The sequence below is a fragment of the Larus michahellis genome, chromosome 2 (genome assembly GCF_964199755.1).
Source record: "Larus michahellis chromosome 2, bLarMic1.1, whole genome shotgun sequence".
In the NCBI taxonomy this organism is placed as follows: Eukaryota; Metazoa; Chordata; class Aves; order Charadriiformes; family Laridae; genus Larus; species Larus michahellis.
The window spans coordinates 20,596,278-20,614,480 of record NC_133897.1 but is presented as its reverse complement, the minus strand read 5'-3'; the positions used below and the strand labels follow the sequence as shown (position 1 = coordinate 20,614,480).

Below are 18,203 nucleotides of genomic sequence, written 5' to 3'. Positions count from 1 at the left end.
GCTAATAAAGGTGTCAAATATGGTGGAGGTTTTGTAATTAGAACACCTGTTCACGATGAACGGGACAGAGACCAGCTTGTCATTTCACACAAGTCCCCAAACAACCACAATTTGGCAAAAATAAATAAATCAAGGAATGACTCTGGCCCCTGTACTATTTTAACCAAAGATCTAGATCAGAAGAGAACATGAGTCCCATACAAACGGTTTGAGTTTTCAGGTTTCCTGGAAAACCTGGATTTTCAATATGATCTCTACCAGAACACAAAAATTACTATAAATAATGTCTAGAATATTTCAGCATTTAAGAAGTTTTTGCTGCAGAGCTGATGTTGTGTCATGCATCAGTAGCACATATAAAAAAGTACGGCGGTCAAATGCCTCATTAGTTTACAGATTGACACCCCCAGATGATGCTTTTATCAGAATTTTATCATAAAGTAATGACAGAATTTTAATGCTGCTGTATATTGATGGTAAATGCTTTGTAAACTTGTTAATAATTTGACTAAATAACAGTAAAATTGCAAAGTATACTGCAGTTTAAAATCACATGTACTTATTCTAACATATGATAAAGAAATTATTTTGTTATGTTACTCTGGGTAACATTACATACTCCAAGGCCATCCTTGAGATATGTGTCAGAATTTGTTTCTATGATCTGCTTCTGGGAAGAAGAAAATTATGTTCAGCTGGGTATTTGCATCCACTTCACATTTTTTAATCCAGAATACTAACTTGCTTTATTGAAAACTGTATACAGTTATTTGGACAGCAGAATGCCATTTTAAGGGCTCTCTGAAATCTGTCTATTTTTGATGTGTCCAAGCATCGGGAAATGTAGGCACAGTCACTTCAATAATGTACATTATGCACAAATTGAAAAATTACACACAAACAAAGAAACAGCAGTGCCATCTATTGGACAGAAAAATAAATTATTCTGTGCTATACAACTAGCTACAGAACAAACATTTTACTTCAGCCTCTGCCTATTTTTTTCCCATTTAAAGTATCAATTTAAAGTAATCAATCATTTTTGCTTTTAGCGTATTTAGGATAAGGTAATTGTGTTCAGTATAAATAGTTAGAAGTAACACATAGAAATGAGATCTCAGGTGTACCCGTTAGTCAGACATTAATTTGACCAGCTCTTTTCTTCAGTATTGTCGTAGCACAAATGCCATTTCTAATAGCTGTCTTCATAAATCTGGCAATGTCTGAATTCTGGGCACCTAATGGAGTTACAGCTAAAGAAAAACATATGCTCTGAAATTTAGAGCTTTGTACTGGACATGAAAACTAATTAACAGCCTCAATGATATTTGTCTTAAATTGTTTATTTTAAGTGCAAAATTTATTGCATTCAGTTAGAATTTGGTCTGGGGGAAGAAGGAAAGGGATGGTTTTTGTTCAGCTGTACTAAGGGCCGCAGGAAATTATGGTACATGGCAGACTTATGATCTGGCAGAATATTTCTCCTGGGGTGTATAATTAGTGTCATGTTACATATTTCTAAGTATTATATCTGGATTCAAAATAGTAAAGTGTCATCCCAAAATTTGCAAAGTCAGCAAGCTTGATGTTATTTAATTTTCTAATTCTTTAATTCTTCAGGGGAGTCAGTGGACCTATTTACATTAGCAAAATTATGTCCATATCAGCAGTTATAGGCGTTATGATGGCACCTGAATGTGTGCTTTCTCAAATGCATCAAGATTTCCAAGATTTGGGAGTAGGTTGGGGATAGGGAGATAGCTGGGGCCCATTGGCTGTGGGCAGTGCCCAGTGAGGAGAAAGTGAGTTGTTCCCTTGACTTCAGGGGTGCTGCATCTATTCCAAACCGAAATTCATATACTTGATCTAGTGACCCAAAATACATCCTCAGTCTATTCCATGTGGATAATGCTCACCTGTAGTGCGAGTCTCTCGCCTTCTTAAATGAGGATTTTCAGTATCCACAACAGATTTTTATGGTTTTTAAGATGGGTATGGCTGTCAAATTTAAAGAATTTCCAGTTTTCTTACATTTCAAATTCTGTGATTATCATTAAGAAGCAATGATTATTACTGTTAAATAGTAATATCACTAGGTAGTAATCTTCCCTATTAGAATACGGGAAACTTAATAATAGCTTTTCTCATTCAAGACTGTAGATGGAACCTAATTCATATAAGTGCATCAATATTGACACGTTGGTATTACGTAAGATAATACATTTGCATGAATATATGTTTTAATTTATGAGAACAGGAACAAAAATTTCTAGTACGTGAGAGCTACATTTAAGAACAAAATTAGATAGTAATCCATTGTATATGTCTTATGTTTTTTATGGTTTAATAGTTCTTCTTCGTAGCATAAGTTTGTGTTTCTGAAGGAGGGAATCAACAATAGAATGCCACTAGCTGTATTGTGTAAAGGTAATATGTTTTAATACTGACCCCTAGTGACTGAATTATATTTTTGAGCTACTGTTCTGCAAGGTAAAGGGATTTTGTTGGGTTTTGTGGTTTGTGTTGTTATTTTTTACATTAGCAGCCATTCTACTGAGCCCTATGCAAATGCAGTTAACTCATGCCATGAACAGATTCCTGTTTTGACTTTCCCTCACTATGTATCCATAGCATGATGGGTGTTTTCTAAAGAAAAAAGACGACACGGTCATTACCCAAGGGCTGACAAGCTTTTCCTTGCAAGTTACGTATTGACTTCCATTGAAAACTGCAGAACGTTTTATGGTAAATTTCTCCCTCGGCAGAAAAGCTGAATCAAGGCCTAATGCTGGGATGTCATTCAGAAATGGGTTCCCCTTATGACTTTAACATCACATGAGACGACTGAGAGACAACCCACAGAACCATAGAATCATAGAATGGTTTGGGTTGGAAGGGACCTTAAAGCTCATCTAGTTCCAACCCCCCTGCCATGGGCAGGGACACCTCCCACTAGACCAGGCTGCTCAAAGACCCATCCAGCCTGGCCTTGAACACTTCCAGGGATGGGGCATCCACAACTTCCCTGGACAACCTGTTCCGGTGCCTCACCACCCTCACAGTACCCTAAATCATGCCCTGCTGGCAGGTGCAAAATGTTTCACTCAGCCAGCTGTTGGTTTTCTCTCTTAGATTTGTGAAGGTGTGGCTATATGGAAAAGTCCCTCTATAGACTCAGACACCGGAACTGCATTTTGTTCCCAGTACAGCTCTTCTTTCACAAAAAAAAATATTGCTATTCATTTTCCTTTTACGCGTTTTGGACTTGGTGATCTTAAAGGTCTTTTCCAATCATAACGATTCCATGATTCTGTGTGTTTGTTTGTTTGTTTTTTAATTCTGTTGCCTATCAGGTAACTATATTGAAGACAGAAACCAATATAGAGCATTCATCTCTAACACAAATCCCATGTCACAGCATCCTCCAGTGCATGAGAACCTAAGTATATCCAAAATAGTTTCAGATAGAAAAGAGAACACTTATAAATTGGGATAATGGCAACTATATAGAAGTTCTACCCCTTATAGATAGAGCAAAATCATTTGGCCTGTTTGTACTCTCCTAGCTTCAAAGCCTTGCAGGATGATCAGTATTTACCTCAGCTCTGGAAGGCTGGAATTTCACTCAGAGCCTGTGTGTTGTCACCTGTAATTTCCCATGGTAGATTTCTGTGGGATCAGGTGAAACTTTTTTCTTCCTGGATGGAGACTCTTAAGCCTGGGAGAGAAAACTGTGGGTTTTGGAGTGGCACAAGTACAATGATTTCTCTTGAGTGTGTATCCCTACGATGACATCCAGGGATGCGCACTGAGATGAATTATACTTTTTATGAATTAAAAGTTGCAAGGGTTATTTTACATATGAGTAAACCTCAGACAAATGTACTCATGCTTTTACATGCACAATTTCTGTGTAGCGTATTTCTAAATTAAATTCAAGTTATTTAAGTGTATGTTTTAACTTTAGTATAGTGTGAAGTTATTTATTTTAAATGTATATGAGGGAATTGCAGGTTTATGGCTGATCATCCAAACTTAATAACCTGTGCACCGACTGTGGCATGTTGTCCAGTTGGACTGTCATACACACAAGGGGGTAAAAATAAGCTTTCACAAATAACTTCAAACCTCTTGACTTGCAACTTCAGTAATTTTATCTTAATGTACTAGTATATGAGATTTAATTTTAAGAGAGAAAACTAAAATCATATGTTTCTCCACACTGAGTCATCATAAGAGCTTGAGCCTTTAGCAAGGCAAAACAGATTGCTGCCGTTTGAGGTAAGTTCACAGTGGTCCAGAAAAGACTTACCCAGAAGTGAAAGATGGGGTCAAGCTTCATGTTACAAGTACTATGTGTAGAGAGAGAGACTCGGCACCGCTTCGTTGTCCTTTCTCAGCTGGTGCTTCCAAAGATGAAGAAGAGCCACTGTGTCCTCAGTGCCCGTGTTCAGGCGAGTTGTTGTGAGGACCCAGCTCTGTCTTCTTTCCTTCCCTCACACCTCCATGAAGGCCACTCTGGCAGCTCCTGAATGTTCCCTGTTGGTTTGCTTTTGTAACAATGTGGATTCCAGACTCTCAGCATTTGTGCTGAGTTATTGATTTTTGCATGCACTACTTCTTGGATCAGGAAAAAGAGAGAGGGGGGTAGGTAGGGTCTTTTTCATGAGCTTGTCCTGGCTGAAGCTATGTGGGATCTCTAAGACGCAAAATGGGTTTCTGTTGCTGAATTTCAAGCCTTTCTCGGAATAGTGGAAGTGTCAGAAATTCTTAATAAAAGTTGCAAGTACTATTATAATTGAAAGGCTCAGATATCATGCATTGATAGCTCATTATCAGTGCCCCTGTAATATTTTAAATTAACTATACTACAGCTTTAGAACTGAGATTTTTGTAACTTCGTCAGATGAGTTCAGTGACTGACATTAGAAGATCTCTGTGTATCGCTAAATGAGAGTCAGGTATTACAGTCTCTGCTACACCAGACAGTTTAACGTTTTATTGCTTCCAGACCGTGAGGTTTATTGAATTTTGGGTTGGTTGATGTTTTAACAAGATACTTGCCATTAAAAAACAGGAACAGAGGGTTCAGTTCCTGAAATGAAAAATGAATATGGTTTGTTGATTTCATCAATATTTTTATTGTAGCACAAAGGGGCCCCAAATTGTAGATCAGCGCCTCTTGTGCTAGATTCTAACTCGGAATAAACATACTGACATTAATTTCCCTTGTATAGTGAAGAAAATTGAAGTAATATTAATCTTTAAATAAAATACGAGTGGCTATATACAACAGTCAATTGCTTTGGAAAATAATTAAATCGCAAAGTGGGATTTTTGGTAAATGTAGAAGACATTTATTGGATGTGATTATTCTGATGACATAACAAGGCAAATGAAGAATACTAATACATTTAAGGGATAAAAAGGAAGATATTTCTGGAGCTTTTTCAAACTTCTGGTTATGATATACTTTCTCAGTCAGAAATTACGTAGTAGAGCTGGATCAAAAACGCCTTGGGTGAAAAAGAAGTCATGCGATTTAACACAGATAGAGTTGATTTTAAAAAATGTGTGTGTAATTAGATGCATAATTCTTATGCATAATTTACATGCAATTATGTATGAAAATGAGATATGCACAGGCATAAATGGCTAGCTAAGCACCTCACACACAATCACAGTAATTTTGCACAGAAATTAAACATGCAGTTGCAAATACATTTGGAAAATGAAGTCCATAAAGAGTCCAACGGCCTTTGTGAGGAGGAGAAATTTGATTTTTTTCTGAGCAGAAATTGTGTTAAATCCTCAGTCAGAAGGGGGGAAGTAAACAGCATAGAAGTGAACAAAAATATAATTTAATATAAACCAGTTTGTGTTCAGTTGTGGTAAAAGAAGCAAAACCAAACATACTTTACCATTTTTATGAAGTGGATAGCAGCATAAGGTCTAAGGTGTTTAGTGTAAATTAAGCACAATCCAGACTAGAGAGGGGTGTCATCTCCCCTTGATCTCCCCTCCACGGGTTATGGGTTTGGGAGGCGGCCTCGGCCGTTTCTGTCAGCTCTTTGAACACTGATAGTTGCTTTCTGTGTTAGGCTGGACCTTCTCTTCAGGAGGAAAAGCTAGCTGGACCATTCCCTATGTGCTAAGTAAATAATCCGTTATCTTCCTTGCCATGGCCAGGAGGCTTGGTCAGGGACCAGAGCTATTGTGCTTAATGTGATGCCAACAAAGAGGTGGTTCTTGCCCCAGAGAGCTTGCAGTCCTAAAAAAATAAAATAATAATAAAAAAACCCCCACAGAGTTTTCATCCAGTTTTTACTGATGATTGTTTTCACCACACTCTACCAGTGTCTGAGCTTTCCTCTTGCACCCCAGACAACTAAAGCAACAAAACATTCAGTTCAGTGAAATTCACATGCGTCTCCAAAGTAACCGTTTAAAAAAAGTTCGCATTGTGAAACTTTTGGTAATGATGCAGTAAAAACAGTAAAGAAAACATTTGTTTTTCTCAAACTCTCAGCATTTATTCTTTGAGTCTTGAGCGATCTTTTACAGAATTTTCAAGAAAATCTCTTAGTAACTTATAGTGTATATTTAAAATTAATGTTTTAGATTAAATATTTATTATCCGACCTTTTAATGTTTGCCTTTCCACTGACACTTGAGAAAAATATTTTAGCTATTCTTGAATACAGTATTTTGACTTCAATTGTAATCAGAATTTTACTGTTTCACTCCAGGGCGTGGTTAAGGTTATTAGGGTACCTGAACCGTGTATATCCTGATTAAGATAAATGCCTAACCCTGTTAGGTTAGGCACTCTAATGATCGTAACCATGTGCTTATAAATCATAACATTTAAATTATTTTAACTTTAATCCAAGCTCTGCAATTTCTACACCTATCTTGTCTGTTTTTTCTTTTTTGTATGTTTGTAATTCAAATAGTCAGCTTCCACTTTTCAAAAAAACATGGTGATATTGCAAATGCAACATCCTCCCCCCCGGCCGCCCCTTCTCATTGTCTTTTTTCCTTTTCCCTGATCTTTCTTCTCCATGATTAGGGAAGTTGATGTATTCTGAATCTTTACACAACACGCAGGGAAAAAGCTGTGCATTTATGTAATTTACTCCTTTTCCGCATCAAAAAGTCTATGCTTTTTTTCAGCTAAACCAAGGCTCCCCTCTTCCTTGAGGATGTAGTCCTGTAGTGGGAGCACTGATGACGTGCACCACCTCAAGCAGGACGTGTCCGAAGCAGAGTGTGTTCTGGAGGCGGGGAGAGAGGATGATGCTGATCTGCATTAGGCAAAGGCAGTGCTGGTAAAAGCTTCTTCCTCTGACTTTTGTTTCCTTGTCATGAAAAAATGACAGAGTGAATATTTCTGCCGAAGATGGAAGGGAATGAGGATCTCCAGCCTTCAATCTTAATGTTGTAGTATTTCAGCACCTTAAAAACTTAAGCATATTTGTTCTTTCAGCTCCTCTCTGAGGTCAGGCTATGCTGTCTCTTCAGCAGCTGGGGGTCCCTGGCCCAGGGTGACAGCCCTGTTTCTGTGTTCTCCAGAGGGCTACAGAGTAGGAGTGAGTTGAGCCATGGGTTCCCCATTCCTCCTTCATCCCTCATAACCTCTTCTGTACGCATCTCTGTTACCAGGGCACAGCGTTGCCCTCAGGTGTTCGCGCCCTCTTAAAATCTCTCAAAGGTATTGGTTGCCTTCAACTCTCATTACCTGCTGTTGTCACTTCTCACATGAATTCTTTTTGCCTTGTGATTCATTGTGCTACTTGATTAAACTGTACTCATGAAACTGTGATTCGAAATGAATCTTCACAGAAGTAGAACGCAGGATTGAAATAAATATGTATGATTGTCTAAATCAGTGGTTCTCGACCTTTTTAAAGTTGAGTGGCACTTGAGAAAATTGGCTGTGCTCTGTACCTCGCTGAGGTCAGCTCTGAACACACGAGGAGCTGTCACCTTGCTCTTTTGTTAAGTACTTGTGTACTTGCTGGCTTTATGGAAATTATAGTAAATCTGCTTATAATGTGATTGGGCTACGTCATTCAATTCCGTGTATCGTCCTGGGATCAGTCTGTTAAGGACTATATGTTTATTAGGATTTCCTATGGGAGAATACATGTGTTATTTGGGGTAGTATAGGAATAGTACGTCCTATACTTACTGCAGAAGTACTGGATATACTGCACCAGAGAGATGCAGTGATGCATTTCATGAGTACTGGATCTGACCCATAAATCCTGGAATTTCTGCATGTACATTGTACAGGAAAACCTGTTTGATTTTGTTTGGTTGGGGTTTTTTTCTGGATAAGCTGTGTGTGTATATACTGTATATAATGCTGTAAATCTGATAGCTTATGGACATGCCTTGCTGCCATGGTGAGTCTCTCCCACACTTTGCCAGCAGGTACGTTATGTCATTGTTACACGTGCTATGAATGGGATGTTTTCCGGTAAACCTGTGATACATGTGTATAGCTGATCCTTACATGTGCAATCAACATGTCATATACAGCAGCCTGGATAGAGCTGCAGCACTCCTGAAGCTGGAAATCTCGATAAAATTTTCATGGGGAAGAGAAGACAATATTAACCGGAGAGCCTAGAAATACAGTGGCGGGTAAAAACCCAACCAACCAACCAACCAACCAAGACCGAAACAAAGACAAAACAACAAAAAAGCCCAACAAAAAATAAAACCCAAACAAAACATTTTCATCTCTTCTTTATCTGGTCAAGGAGGGAAGGGGAGGGAGGACACCCAGATAAGGGGAAATCCAGCAAATTGAAGACAGTCCGAGGAGTGCAGTGCAGGACATCCGAAAACATTGGATTTGCTACTGAACGGAGACTCAAGTGCTTGCGATAAAGTTACTCCAGGAGGATTAATTAGCCAACACCAAACCGGCCCTATGCCTTTATGCTGCACCCAAGCTAATAACCCTACAAACTTTCAGTCCCGGGATTGCTGCCTTTTCCCTGGTTTTCCAAACCCGCCTGCCTGCCAGCCTTCCTTACCCCCGTGCTCCTGCACTACCCATCAGCTGCCATCACCTTGTCACTGAGGCAGAGATCAGGGTGGCAAACCCTGTGAGCCTCTGCTGATCCATTCCAGGAATGCTCAGGAGGATCTGCATCCCCCTCTCTGAAAATCTGGTTTGGGAGATACTTGCACTGAGTCCACAGTATCAACATCACATTGCCCTTATAATGGGATTTTTTGGCACAGGTTGGCACGTATTCTGCTTTCTGTCCTGGTTGCATAAGAGCACAGAATCAGCATTCCTGAGTTGTTTTTTTTTATCAATGCCTTGACAGTCTTTGACAGCATAACTCTTTCTTGTATCTGTAATGCTTCTAAGCTTGCATTTATTTTGTAACTGTGAAAGTTACCAAAAGGTTAGTTGGATTTTGATAAGACACTGTTACAGTAAAAATAAGATTTTCGCATCCAGATTTCTCTTATTAATGCGTTGACAGAAATTTAGCAAAACTTAGAAAAAATGTGCACTCTTCTGTTGTTGAAGTGCTCAGATATGCTTGTATAGAGGTGGGAGAGTTTGTTGTGTTTTTGATATAGACAAAATGTACTAAAAGGGGGTATAAAAAGCAGTTGCAAGGAAAATTCAAATTGCCATCTGCGCATTTCCATTGCTAACAATATTGCCAACTTTTGTTTAACAAACATGAGCCCAATGTAAATTTACTAAGAGCAGATAGTAAATTGGACATATGCCTCAAATCATTTTATCAAATGTTATATACAAACTCAGAAGGAAGACAATTCAATTTTTATAGTGTGCTGGTTTATAATGACATTGGAAAAAATACCACTGAAACGAATGAAAGATGATACGAAGAAATAAGTTCCTGTTGTTTAGTAGAAAGCAAAGTTTTGGCAAGACGGTCAACAAAAATCTTAAGTTATGGAATATCTTATGGCATCTGAAGAATGTAAACTACGTTTGTATAAGCAGTCTTTTTTGCCTATGGCAAAGAAACCAAAGAATACATAATGCAGTGGTAACCCAGAAACATTTTCAGATTTGTTAGAGAACGGTAGTTTCCCCTCAGCCAGGCCAGGTTCTCTCTTCATCTGAGGGTTTGTGTCAGTAGCGGTCAAGAGTTTACTACCATTATAAACCATGTCGCCAGCTGCTTTCAAATATATTCTTTACCCCAGGTATTAAATATGAAGTTGACTTTTTTTTCTTTTAAAAGGCGCTATCCCAGTGAGTGTTGGAAGCAGAATGGCAGTGCTGAGATGAAGTGTTCATAGGCCAGTTCCTTCTGCTGTGACCGAGATGTAGGCCCACGTGACTGTTGCTTTTGCAGCACATAAAATTTAAGTCCTTTGCGAATGTGTCCTCTAATGGTGCAGCTGCCTGCCCCTTCTGCTGTCTTCTGCCTGAAGTTGCTATGTCCTTACTAGTGCTTCTTCAACTGCTTTTTTTTTCTTGGCTGTTCTCTAACCTAAATCTATGAAATGGTCCTTAACAAAATCCCAACAATCCTCCTCAATTTTATTTGCCAACAGGTTGTTTTGCACATCTAGCTTAGAATGTGGCCGCACCAGCATTTGCCCCAGCGCTGCTGGGGGGCAGCACCCTTCAGCCACGGCTGCAGTATCACCCGGGAGCAGAGGGGATATTTAAACTGGATCTCAGAGACTACTTGGTGTGGAACCGTGGCCATAGTCAGCCCTGAGCTCTGTGCCGATGTGTCTGTTGTACTCCCGCTGTCTAAATCAGCTTGTATAAAGCCAGCTCAGTAATTTCCACATTGCTCTGAACTGCGCCATGAACACCTACTGGTGTACGATGTTTCTGCCACCTAGGTATCTCATCACAGAAATTTAGGGAGACAGCACAAAGAACAACAACATGATATTCCATGCACTATAATCCTTATTAGGAGTAGTGCTAGAATGATTATGGGGAGAGATGATAAGGGTCTGCAGAAGCATTTGCCTGGACAGAAATTCTGCATCTTTGAAAAGATGCAAGATTTAATTCACTTGTTCAAAACCTCAGAAAGAATCCATGTCCTAATAAGTTAAAGAATCCAGAAGTTTGTGACTTGGCCTGTCTGTGTAGGTTGTGCCTCTTGAACTTGACACTGTGAGTCATGTATAAATGACATATGTGTGTATATATATATATATAAAATCTTGATATGTAATACTAATTTAGTTGGTAAATACAGCACACTAAGAAGAAAAAATGGTCCTAAAATAACCAAGATTATTTTTTTTTCTCCTTCATTTTGCTAGGGCTGCTGCTGAGGCTGAAGTAATCGAGCCACTAGTAAATACCTTGAACGCTCAGAGGGATGGAGCCGTTGCTAATGCTGCTGCAGCGCTGACAAACCTGGCCACGCAGGAGCCATTCCGCGTAAATATCCAGAGCCGTGGTATTATGCGTGCGCTTGCAGGACCGCTGCGCTCGACCAACAGCCAAGTGCAAAGCAAAGCGGCGTTCGCTGTGGCTGCGTTTGGTTGTGACGCTGATGCAAGAACGGAGGTAAAACTGCTCTTCGACGTTGTGGTTATTTGTATTTCTCGATCCTGAGGTTGGTGTTATACTTAACCTAGAATCTTTGTGTTTCGTGTCTGTCCTAAAAGTCCCAAGCTTTGTAGATAGTAACTAGTTTTTCGCTTTCATCATCGGCTTGTTCAGCTCCATTTAGCTCAGTTTGTCATGAGAACTTGGAAAGAGTTTTCTTTCATTTGTATTTATACTGCTGTATTTGCTCGCACCAAATTAATTTTTTACAGCTTTCCAGCGGCTTCAGTGAGCTTTAACCAGGGCTATATCTTAATCCCCACGTTTATGAGCATTAAACATTAAGATTTCGCTCAGCTGCAACTGTCAGCTGAACTTTGAAGATAAGTTCTGTCCTCTTTACTCTCCCTCAGTGTCGTTCTGTTGCCCACTTTCAAGGCCTGTACAGCAATGTCTGACCTTGATTAATAAGATACTGGATGTGCATGGCGTAAATGTAATTCAGACAAAACTCAAAATATAATTAATGCCTTGATCAGTGGCATCCAGCAAGTAGAACTTTTTGCTGTTTATCAATGGTCATGCTATTTTCCTTTCATAAATGAGGATGATGCTATGTGCATTCATGGATCATAAGCTGAGGTTTTCTCATGGGTCAAGGCTGTTAATTAGGACATGAATAAGGGGCATAGATAATTAATCTACCTCCTCCGATGTCCTTAAAATGTCTTTCTCTTCAAAAATCCAAATGAGCAATATTTCCTCCAGTGTGTATAGGAAAGAGACCATAGCACACAAGAGAATAGGATGTTAATAAGATTGTCATACATACAATACAATACAAATTCAAATACATTGTGATGCAAATTAGTTGCTAGGAGGCAACAGAATACAGAAAAAGCTGTGTCACTCTCCGTGGCAGTCTTGGGTTGCACAGTCTCTTCAGTTTCCACACCACGATCTAGTAACTGAAAAGCACGGCGGAGCCAGGAGGGATGTGTGCCTTGAACCGCTCTGAAGCTCGCTTCAGCTCCAGCCCATGCAGAGTCCACAGAAGCACAGAATCCCCATAAATGGCCTTTCTGCCAGCCCGGCACAGCTTGTCTACGACGCTTGAGTGTTTTGGACAGTGAACTTCACAGGCTGGGATAGGTGAAATACCTAAGTGGCAATGTCTTCATTTTTTTATAGTTAAGAAATGCAGGTGGACTGGGACCCCTCGTTGAATTGCTGCATTCTACGAATAAAGAAGTCAGAAGAAATGCCTGTTTGGCTGTTATGGTCTGTGCAAGTGATGAACTAACTGCTGTGGAACTGTGCAGGCTAGGGTGAGTAGAAGTAGCATCAAGGGCCAGAGGGAAGATTTTGAAGTGAGACCTCCATTCAGGCAATCTTTACATATTTGTAGCAGAATAACAAAGTTAAGCTATACTTTTTGGTAAGCAGAAACTACTTTTGCACCACAGATGTTACAGGTGAAAGGGTATTGATTTTAAGTCACAGAAGCCTTAAGAAAAAAACGTAAGACTGAAGAGAGAACTGTCTGGAATTATGAAAACATTTATTGTTTCTGTGACTGAATTAGGCTTTATATTGAAGGTGTACTTATTTCAGTCAAAATTACACGCCACAGTGCCCCATACATATGAAATTGAAATTAAGGTTGTAGACTAGGTTCAATATACAGTAAATTGTACTTCTTACACACAGGCTAAATTTTATTTACAAGCTCTGGTTAATTGCAGGTGTGCTGAACTGTCACGTAAAAGAGACTCTATTTTATTCCTTCTTAGAAGCTCCAAGTTCTATATATTAATATCTGAACTACAAAAGGTTATAAGAATTATGACACAGGGCTCCTTATACAGGGTGACTTTTTTAGTTATTGCTAAATTAAAATATATGTAATTGCTCTGCTCCCTCTGCTGGACACTTCTCTGCTTACTGCACAGATAGTTACAATCCATCTATGAGGGGATTCTGCAGAGTGAGAATCTCAGAAATTTAGGTCAGGAGAGGACCTCAAAGGTGATGTTATCCATCTGCCCACTGTAAGACTGAATCAGGTTCACTGACATATTTTTGCTTGTTCAGTGTAAATACCAATTCTGAGGGGTTTTCACAGCTTTCCGAGGTAACCTGTTCCAGTGCTGGAGTATCCTTACAATTAGAAGAGTTTTCTGAGTTCTAAATATCCCTTAGAGCAAATCAGTCCAACTACACGTTGTCCTACATTCAGTGGGATTGAATAACTACCTTTTTTACAGCAACTTGAGTTTAACTTATTGAATTTTCTCATGTTCCATGTCCCTCCCTCATCTTCGTTTCATGACAAAGTAAAAATGTTAAATTTCTTTTCTTTTTTGAAATCTTGTGTCATTTTGTCACACATCTCTGAATTTCTCTCACTTATTTATGCCATTTTGAAGTGACACCTCCCAGCCTGGATGAGGTACTTCAACTGAGGTCAGACCACCATCAAATAAAGCTCAGTAATTATTTTCTATATCTTGCATATAGCACTGTTCTTATTTAATCCCTTCTTTGTGACAGTATCAGAGTAGGATTATAATTTATCTGTCCTTCCAGTTTGACAGCATATTATTGATAACAATACATTAAGCATAGTTTTTCAACCAGTCAGGCACTGCTTCGTGTTATTTTCCTGTAGATCATATTTCCCTGACTTGCTCATGAGTATTGAAGTAGGAGTATGTGAAAAGACTTATTAAAGTCAAAACATATCTCAAAGTCAACTCATATCTCACATCTACTTCTTCTGCCTATACATTAAGTCATTTACCCTATCACGGAAAGGATTAGATTGGCTTTACATGATTTATTCTTGACAAATACATAATGGCTATTTCTTATCTCTCGTTGCTTGCAAACTGATTGTTTAATAATTTGATATGGTGTTCTTTGGACACTGAAATTTGGCCTTGTTCTTTGTTTTTCAAATCTAGATGCTATCTTTGCCCTTCCCCACTCTCCTGGCACCTAGCCTGTCCTCCCTGAATTTTCAAATACAATTATAAATAGTTCAGAGGTTGCTTTTACCAATTCATAGAGTAGTATGAGATAAGTGTCCCCAGGGGCTGCTAACTTTGTCCCCTCAAACTTATTGAAGACACATTAAACCTACTATTTCTACCTCCTTGTTAGTATTACTGCCAGGCATCTGCTTGCAACCCTTTTATGAAAACTGAAGCAAAAAAGGCATCAGACACTTCAGTCTTTTCTGTGCCATCTGTTATGAGTTTTCTTCCCACATTGAGTAATAGGCCTACATTTGCCTCTCTGACTTGCAGCATATGAAACATTTATTTTGGTTTCGGTCCCTGAACAGTTGTGTCTCACTTTGCCTGTGGGTCTTTTGGGTTTGTCCCTTACTTTTTCTTTTCTGCTGGAAATGTCAGTGTTTCCATTTCTGTATGAGTCCTTTTTTCGGTTTTTGGGTCTTCACTGAATTTTTGGTGCAGCCGTATTTGTCCCTTTTTGACTCGTCTTTCCTCCATGTGAGGGTAATGTGCCATTGTGCCTGTAATGTCATCTGTTTTAGACACTGCTGTACATATTAGCCTTTCCTTATTCATTTTCCCCTTTAAAATTCTTCCCTGCATTACTTGCTGGTTACCTGACTTTGTTGCAGTATGCTGCATGACAAAGAGCCTGTACTGCTCTTCCAATATTTTCTCCCATTGTTCTGATCTCGTTGAAGATGTCCCTGCTTACTGCAGGGGGGTTGGACTAGATGACATTTAAAGGTCCCTTCCAACCCAACACATTCTATGATTCTATGATTCTATGATTCTTCTAAAAGAGAAGGTTGCCATTTGCCTTGCCTGAAAAACTTTTTCTCTGGAATTCATCTGACGTACCTTCAGAAGTCTACCTTGTAAATGTCCACAGCTGAGGCTCCCTGTGTAGTTCACAGAGAGAAATGGGCAGTCTAAATGTGGAGTTCATTTATATGTATGTGTGTATATATATATATGTAAAATATTGATTCCTTAGCACGTGAAGAATGTCTGCCTGTGTGTATAGGCACACACAGATATAAATTCGAATATGTACACACACACACACAAGAGTATATTGCCTTTTTTTCTTTTTTTTTCTCATTCCTAAAAAATTACAAAACTGCAGTATGCCATGTTCTCCTGATTCAGCTTCCTTTATCCTCTTAGTTTATCTTCTTAGTGAGTTTTTCCTAAGATTTTCAAGTCAGAATTTATCAGTACGTGGGTTTCAGCACCAGAAACAGCTTAAGAAATGAATTCCTGTCCTCCCGTGTCCCCACACAACTATTTGTTTCTACCTCCCTGCTGCAAAAATCCTGCAATGCGGGTGTCGCTGACACAACCGCTTGTGTTTCCGTGCTCATCTGTGTTTAGCAAATCTCTGCCAGCCGCGCGGACACAGCAACAGTCCTAAACCAGAAGGATTCACACATGGCGGGATGCACAACTGGAATCTGCAAATTGCATTGCAAGTTGGACAGAGAGCGAGCGAGAGAGAGGGCTTCCCTGACCTGTATCACGTGGTCGGCTCTGAACATTATTCCTTTTACTCGATTTTTACATCCTTCTTTTTCTGAACTTCTCTGTGGTCCTAACATCCTTCTGATAAAATGCCGTGGCATCCTGTCTGCATTTCTTTATGTAACAGTTTAACTGCCTAAAGGAATCCCTTTTGCTTTTGAGCACTGCGAGGCGTTTTCCTCCTCTAGAGAAAGAATTCTGTGCAGCACTTGGAAATGAATCTCTCTTGGCCTTGGTAATGCTGAAAACTAACTCTGAACTCTATAGTAACAATTAATTAGTATTTAATGATGAATTAGCCTTTGTATTTTGTTTAACAGTGCTCTAGACATCCTAGAAGAAATTAATCTATCAATAGTGCGCAAAAATAACTATAGTGAAGCTGCTCTGGAAAAGTTACTTGATAACAATCTCTCCCAAAAGTACAGCCGGATGGGATATTTATCATCAAGTAATATCATTACTGATGGATTCTACGATTGTGGTCAGGTAAACTACTTTAAATAAATTCCTCTACTTAGAAAGATTTAAATTTTCATCTTGATTTAGAAAAAGTAAGAGCACTATAGCAAAAGCCAGAGTCTGGCGATGTAAAATACTTTGTTCTCTTGTCCTGAAGTTTCCCAACTTTTATACTGATTTCTCTTGATTATCTTTCTCCATGGATGAAATCTCATCATCTTCACACTATCCCCCAGCTGCAGTCTGCTTCCCAATCCTATGTAAGCTCTGCAGACTTAGTTCCTTTCCAGATCCTTTCTCAGACCTTGGTTCCTCTGGTCTCTTTCCCTGCAGTATACTTAACACTAACCTGACACTGAATGACCTACGGACTTTTTGCTTGTTTATTTTTACATAAAGAAGTAAAGAGTTCATATTTTCGCCTTGGTCATGACCCTTTCTCTCACAAAGCGGTGTTTATATATAAAAACTGACTCCAGTATCACTTGTTAGGGCTGTGTTCGATATAAATCTGAGAAGGACTTTTCAAAATGCCTAAGTGAATTAGAAATACCAGTCTTACTGAAAATCAGTGAAATACCTGGTCCTAAAGCACTTGGTTGCTTTTGAAAATTCCATCCTATATTGTAAAGGCTTCAGAGACAGGAACATTTCCTTATTCAGGAACTGTTTGGAATGACATAGTTAACAATAACTACAAGTTAAATCATTTATAAACAATCTTCTCTGAGAAAATTGATGAAGCAAATGCAAAAGAAGAAGAAAACAATTTCATGTATTTTGAATGGCCTTATAAGTTCTTATGTAAGTCTTCTGTTAAAGATCAGGAATTTTAAATTACTCTTTAGATACCTTTTAAATATATTTTTTCTCTTCATCTTTAACTGAACAGAACACCTTATCTTTTATGCTAATTTTCTTGTAGATAAAACCTGGAGTGAAATTTTTATCTTTGGAGGAACTGAGCATGCGAGAGCTTACTGACCAGCGGGCCATAATCTTCATTAATGCTAAACCAAAAGAAGAGTGAGTGACATTTGATCTACTAGCATTTATTGCAATAGCTCATCTTTTCTATCGTTTCCACTGTTTCCAGTACAAACTACGTAGTATAGATATATATACACACACATATATAAAATAGAGAGATCTGTTGTAATCCCAGCGAAGGGCATCATGTTCTAGAAGGCAAGAGATTTGTATTTTATAAGAATTTGGAAAATAACCTTTTTTCCCTCTAGACAGAAAAGATTTATTCAGTTGCGTTGTTTTTTTTAACTCAGCCACTAAAACTCATTCATTTAACACCCTCTGATTCCTGATGGTGGGACACCCCGTGTTTTATTAGTTGTAACAAAGCTTGTCACCTGCCATAATAATTATGTCACCTAAGCTGAATGTCAACATGCGACAATGAAACCTATGACTTGATGATCTTCTTGTACAGACAAATGCATGGAGTTTTAAGCACAGCATCCCAAGAGGCAGGACAAAGCCAAGCACCGAGCTTTCGGGCTTGATAAAGAACCTGTGTCCATTTCTTCTCTGTTTAAGTTGAAGCCAGCCTAACAAATCTTCTTAGATTTGAATGCAGGAAGTTGGTATTGGGCTTGTTTAACTGGGAGTCATTTCCTGTAAACAGTCTCACAGATCAAAGAATG

General features: G+C 38.9%; 1 protein-coding gene across 3 annotated transcripts in view; it reads left to right on the top strand.

Annotated features, from left to right (window-relative positions):
* The window catches only part of ARMC3 (armadillo repeat containing 3), a 68,426-nt gene that overhangs the window by 37,412 nt on the left and 12,811 nt on the right, over nt 1-18,203 (top strand). For 2 of the 3 annotated variants that reach the window (XM_074574475.1, XM_074574476.1), the window contains 2 exons: nt 11,305-11,554; nt 12,728-12,864. In XM_074574475.1, the coding sequence (XP_074430576.1) occupies nt 11,305-11,554; nt 12,728-12,864 (387 nt within the window). Of the gene's footprint in view, nt 1-11,304; nt 11,555-12,727; nt 12,865-16,400; nt 16,570-17,467; nt 17,569-18,203 lie in introns of all 3 variants that reach the window. The other variant, XM_074574474.1, reaches the window with a different exon arrangement.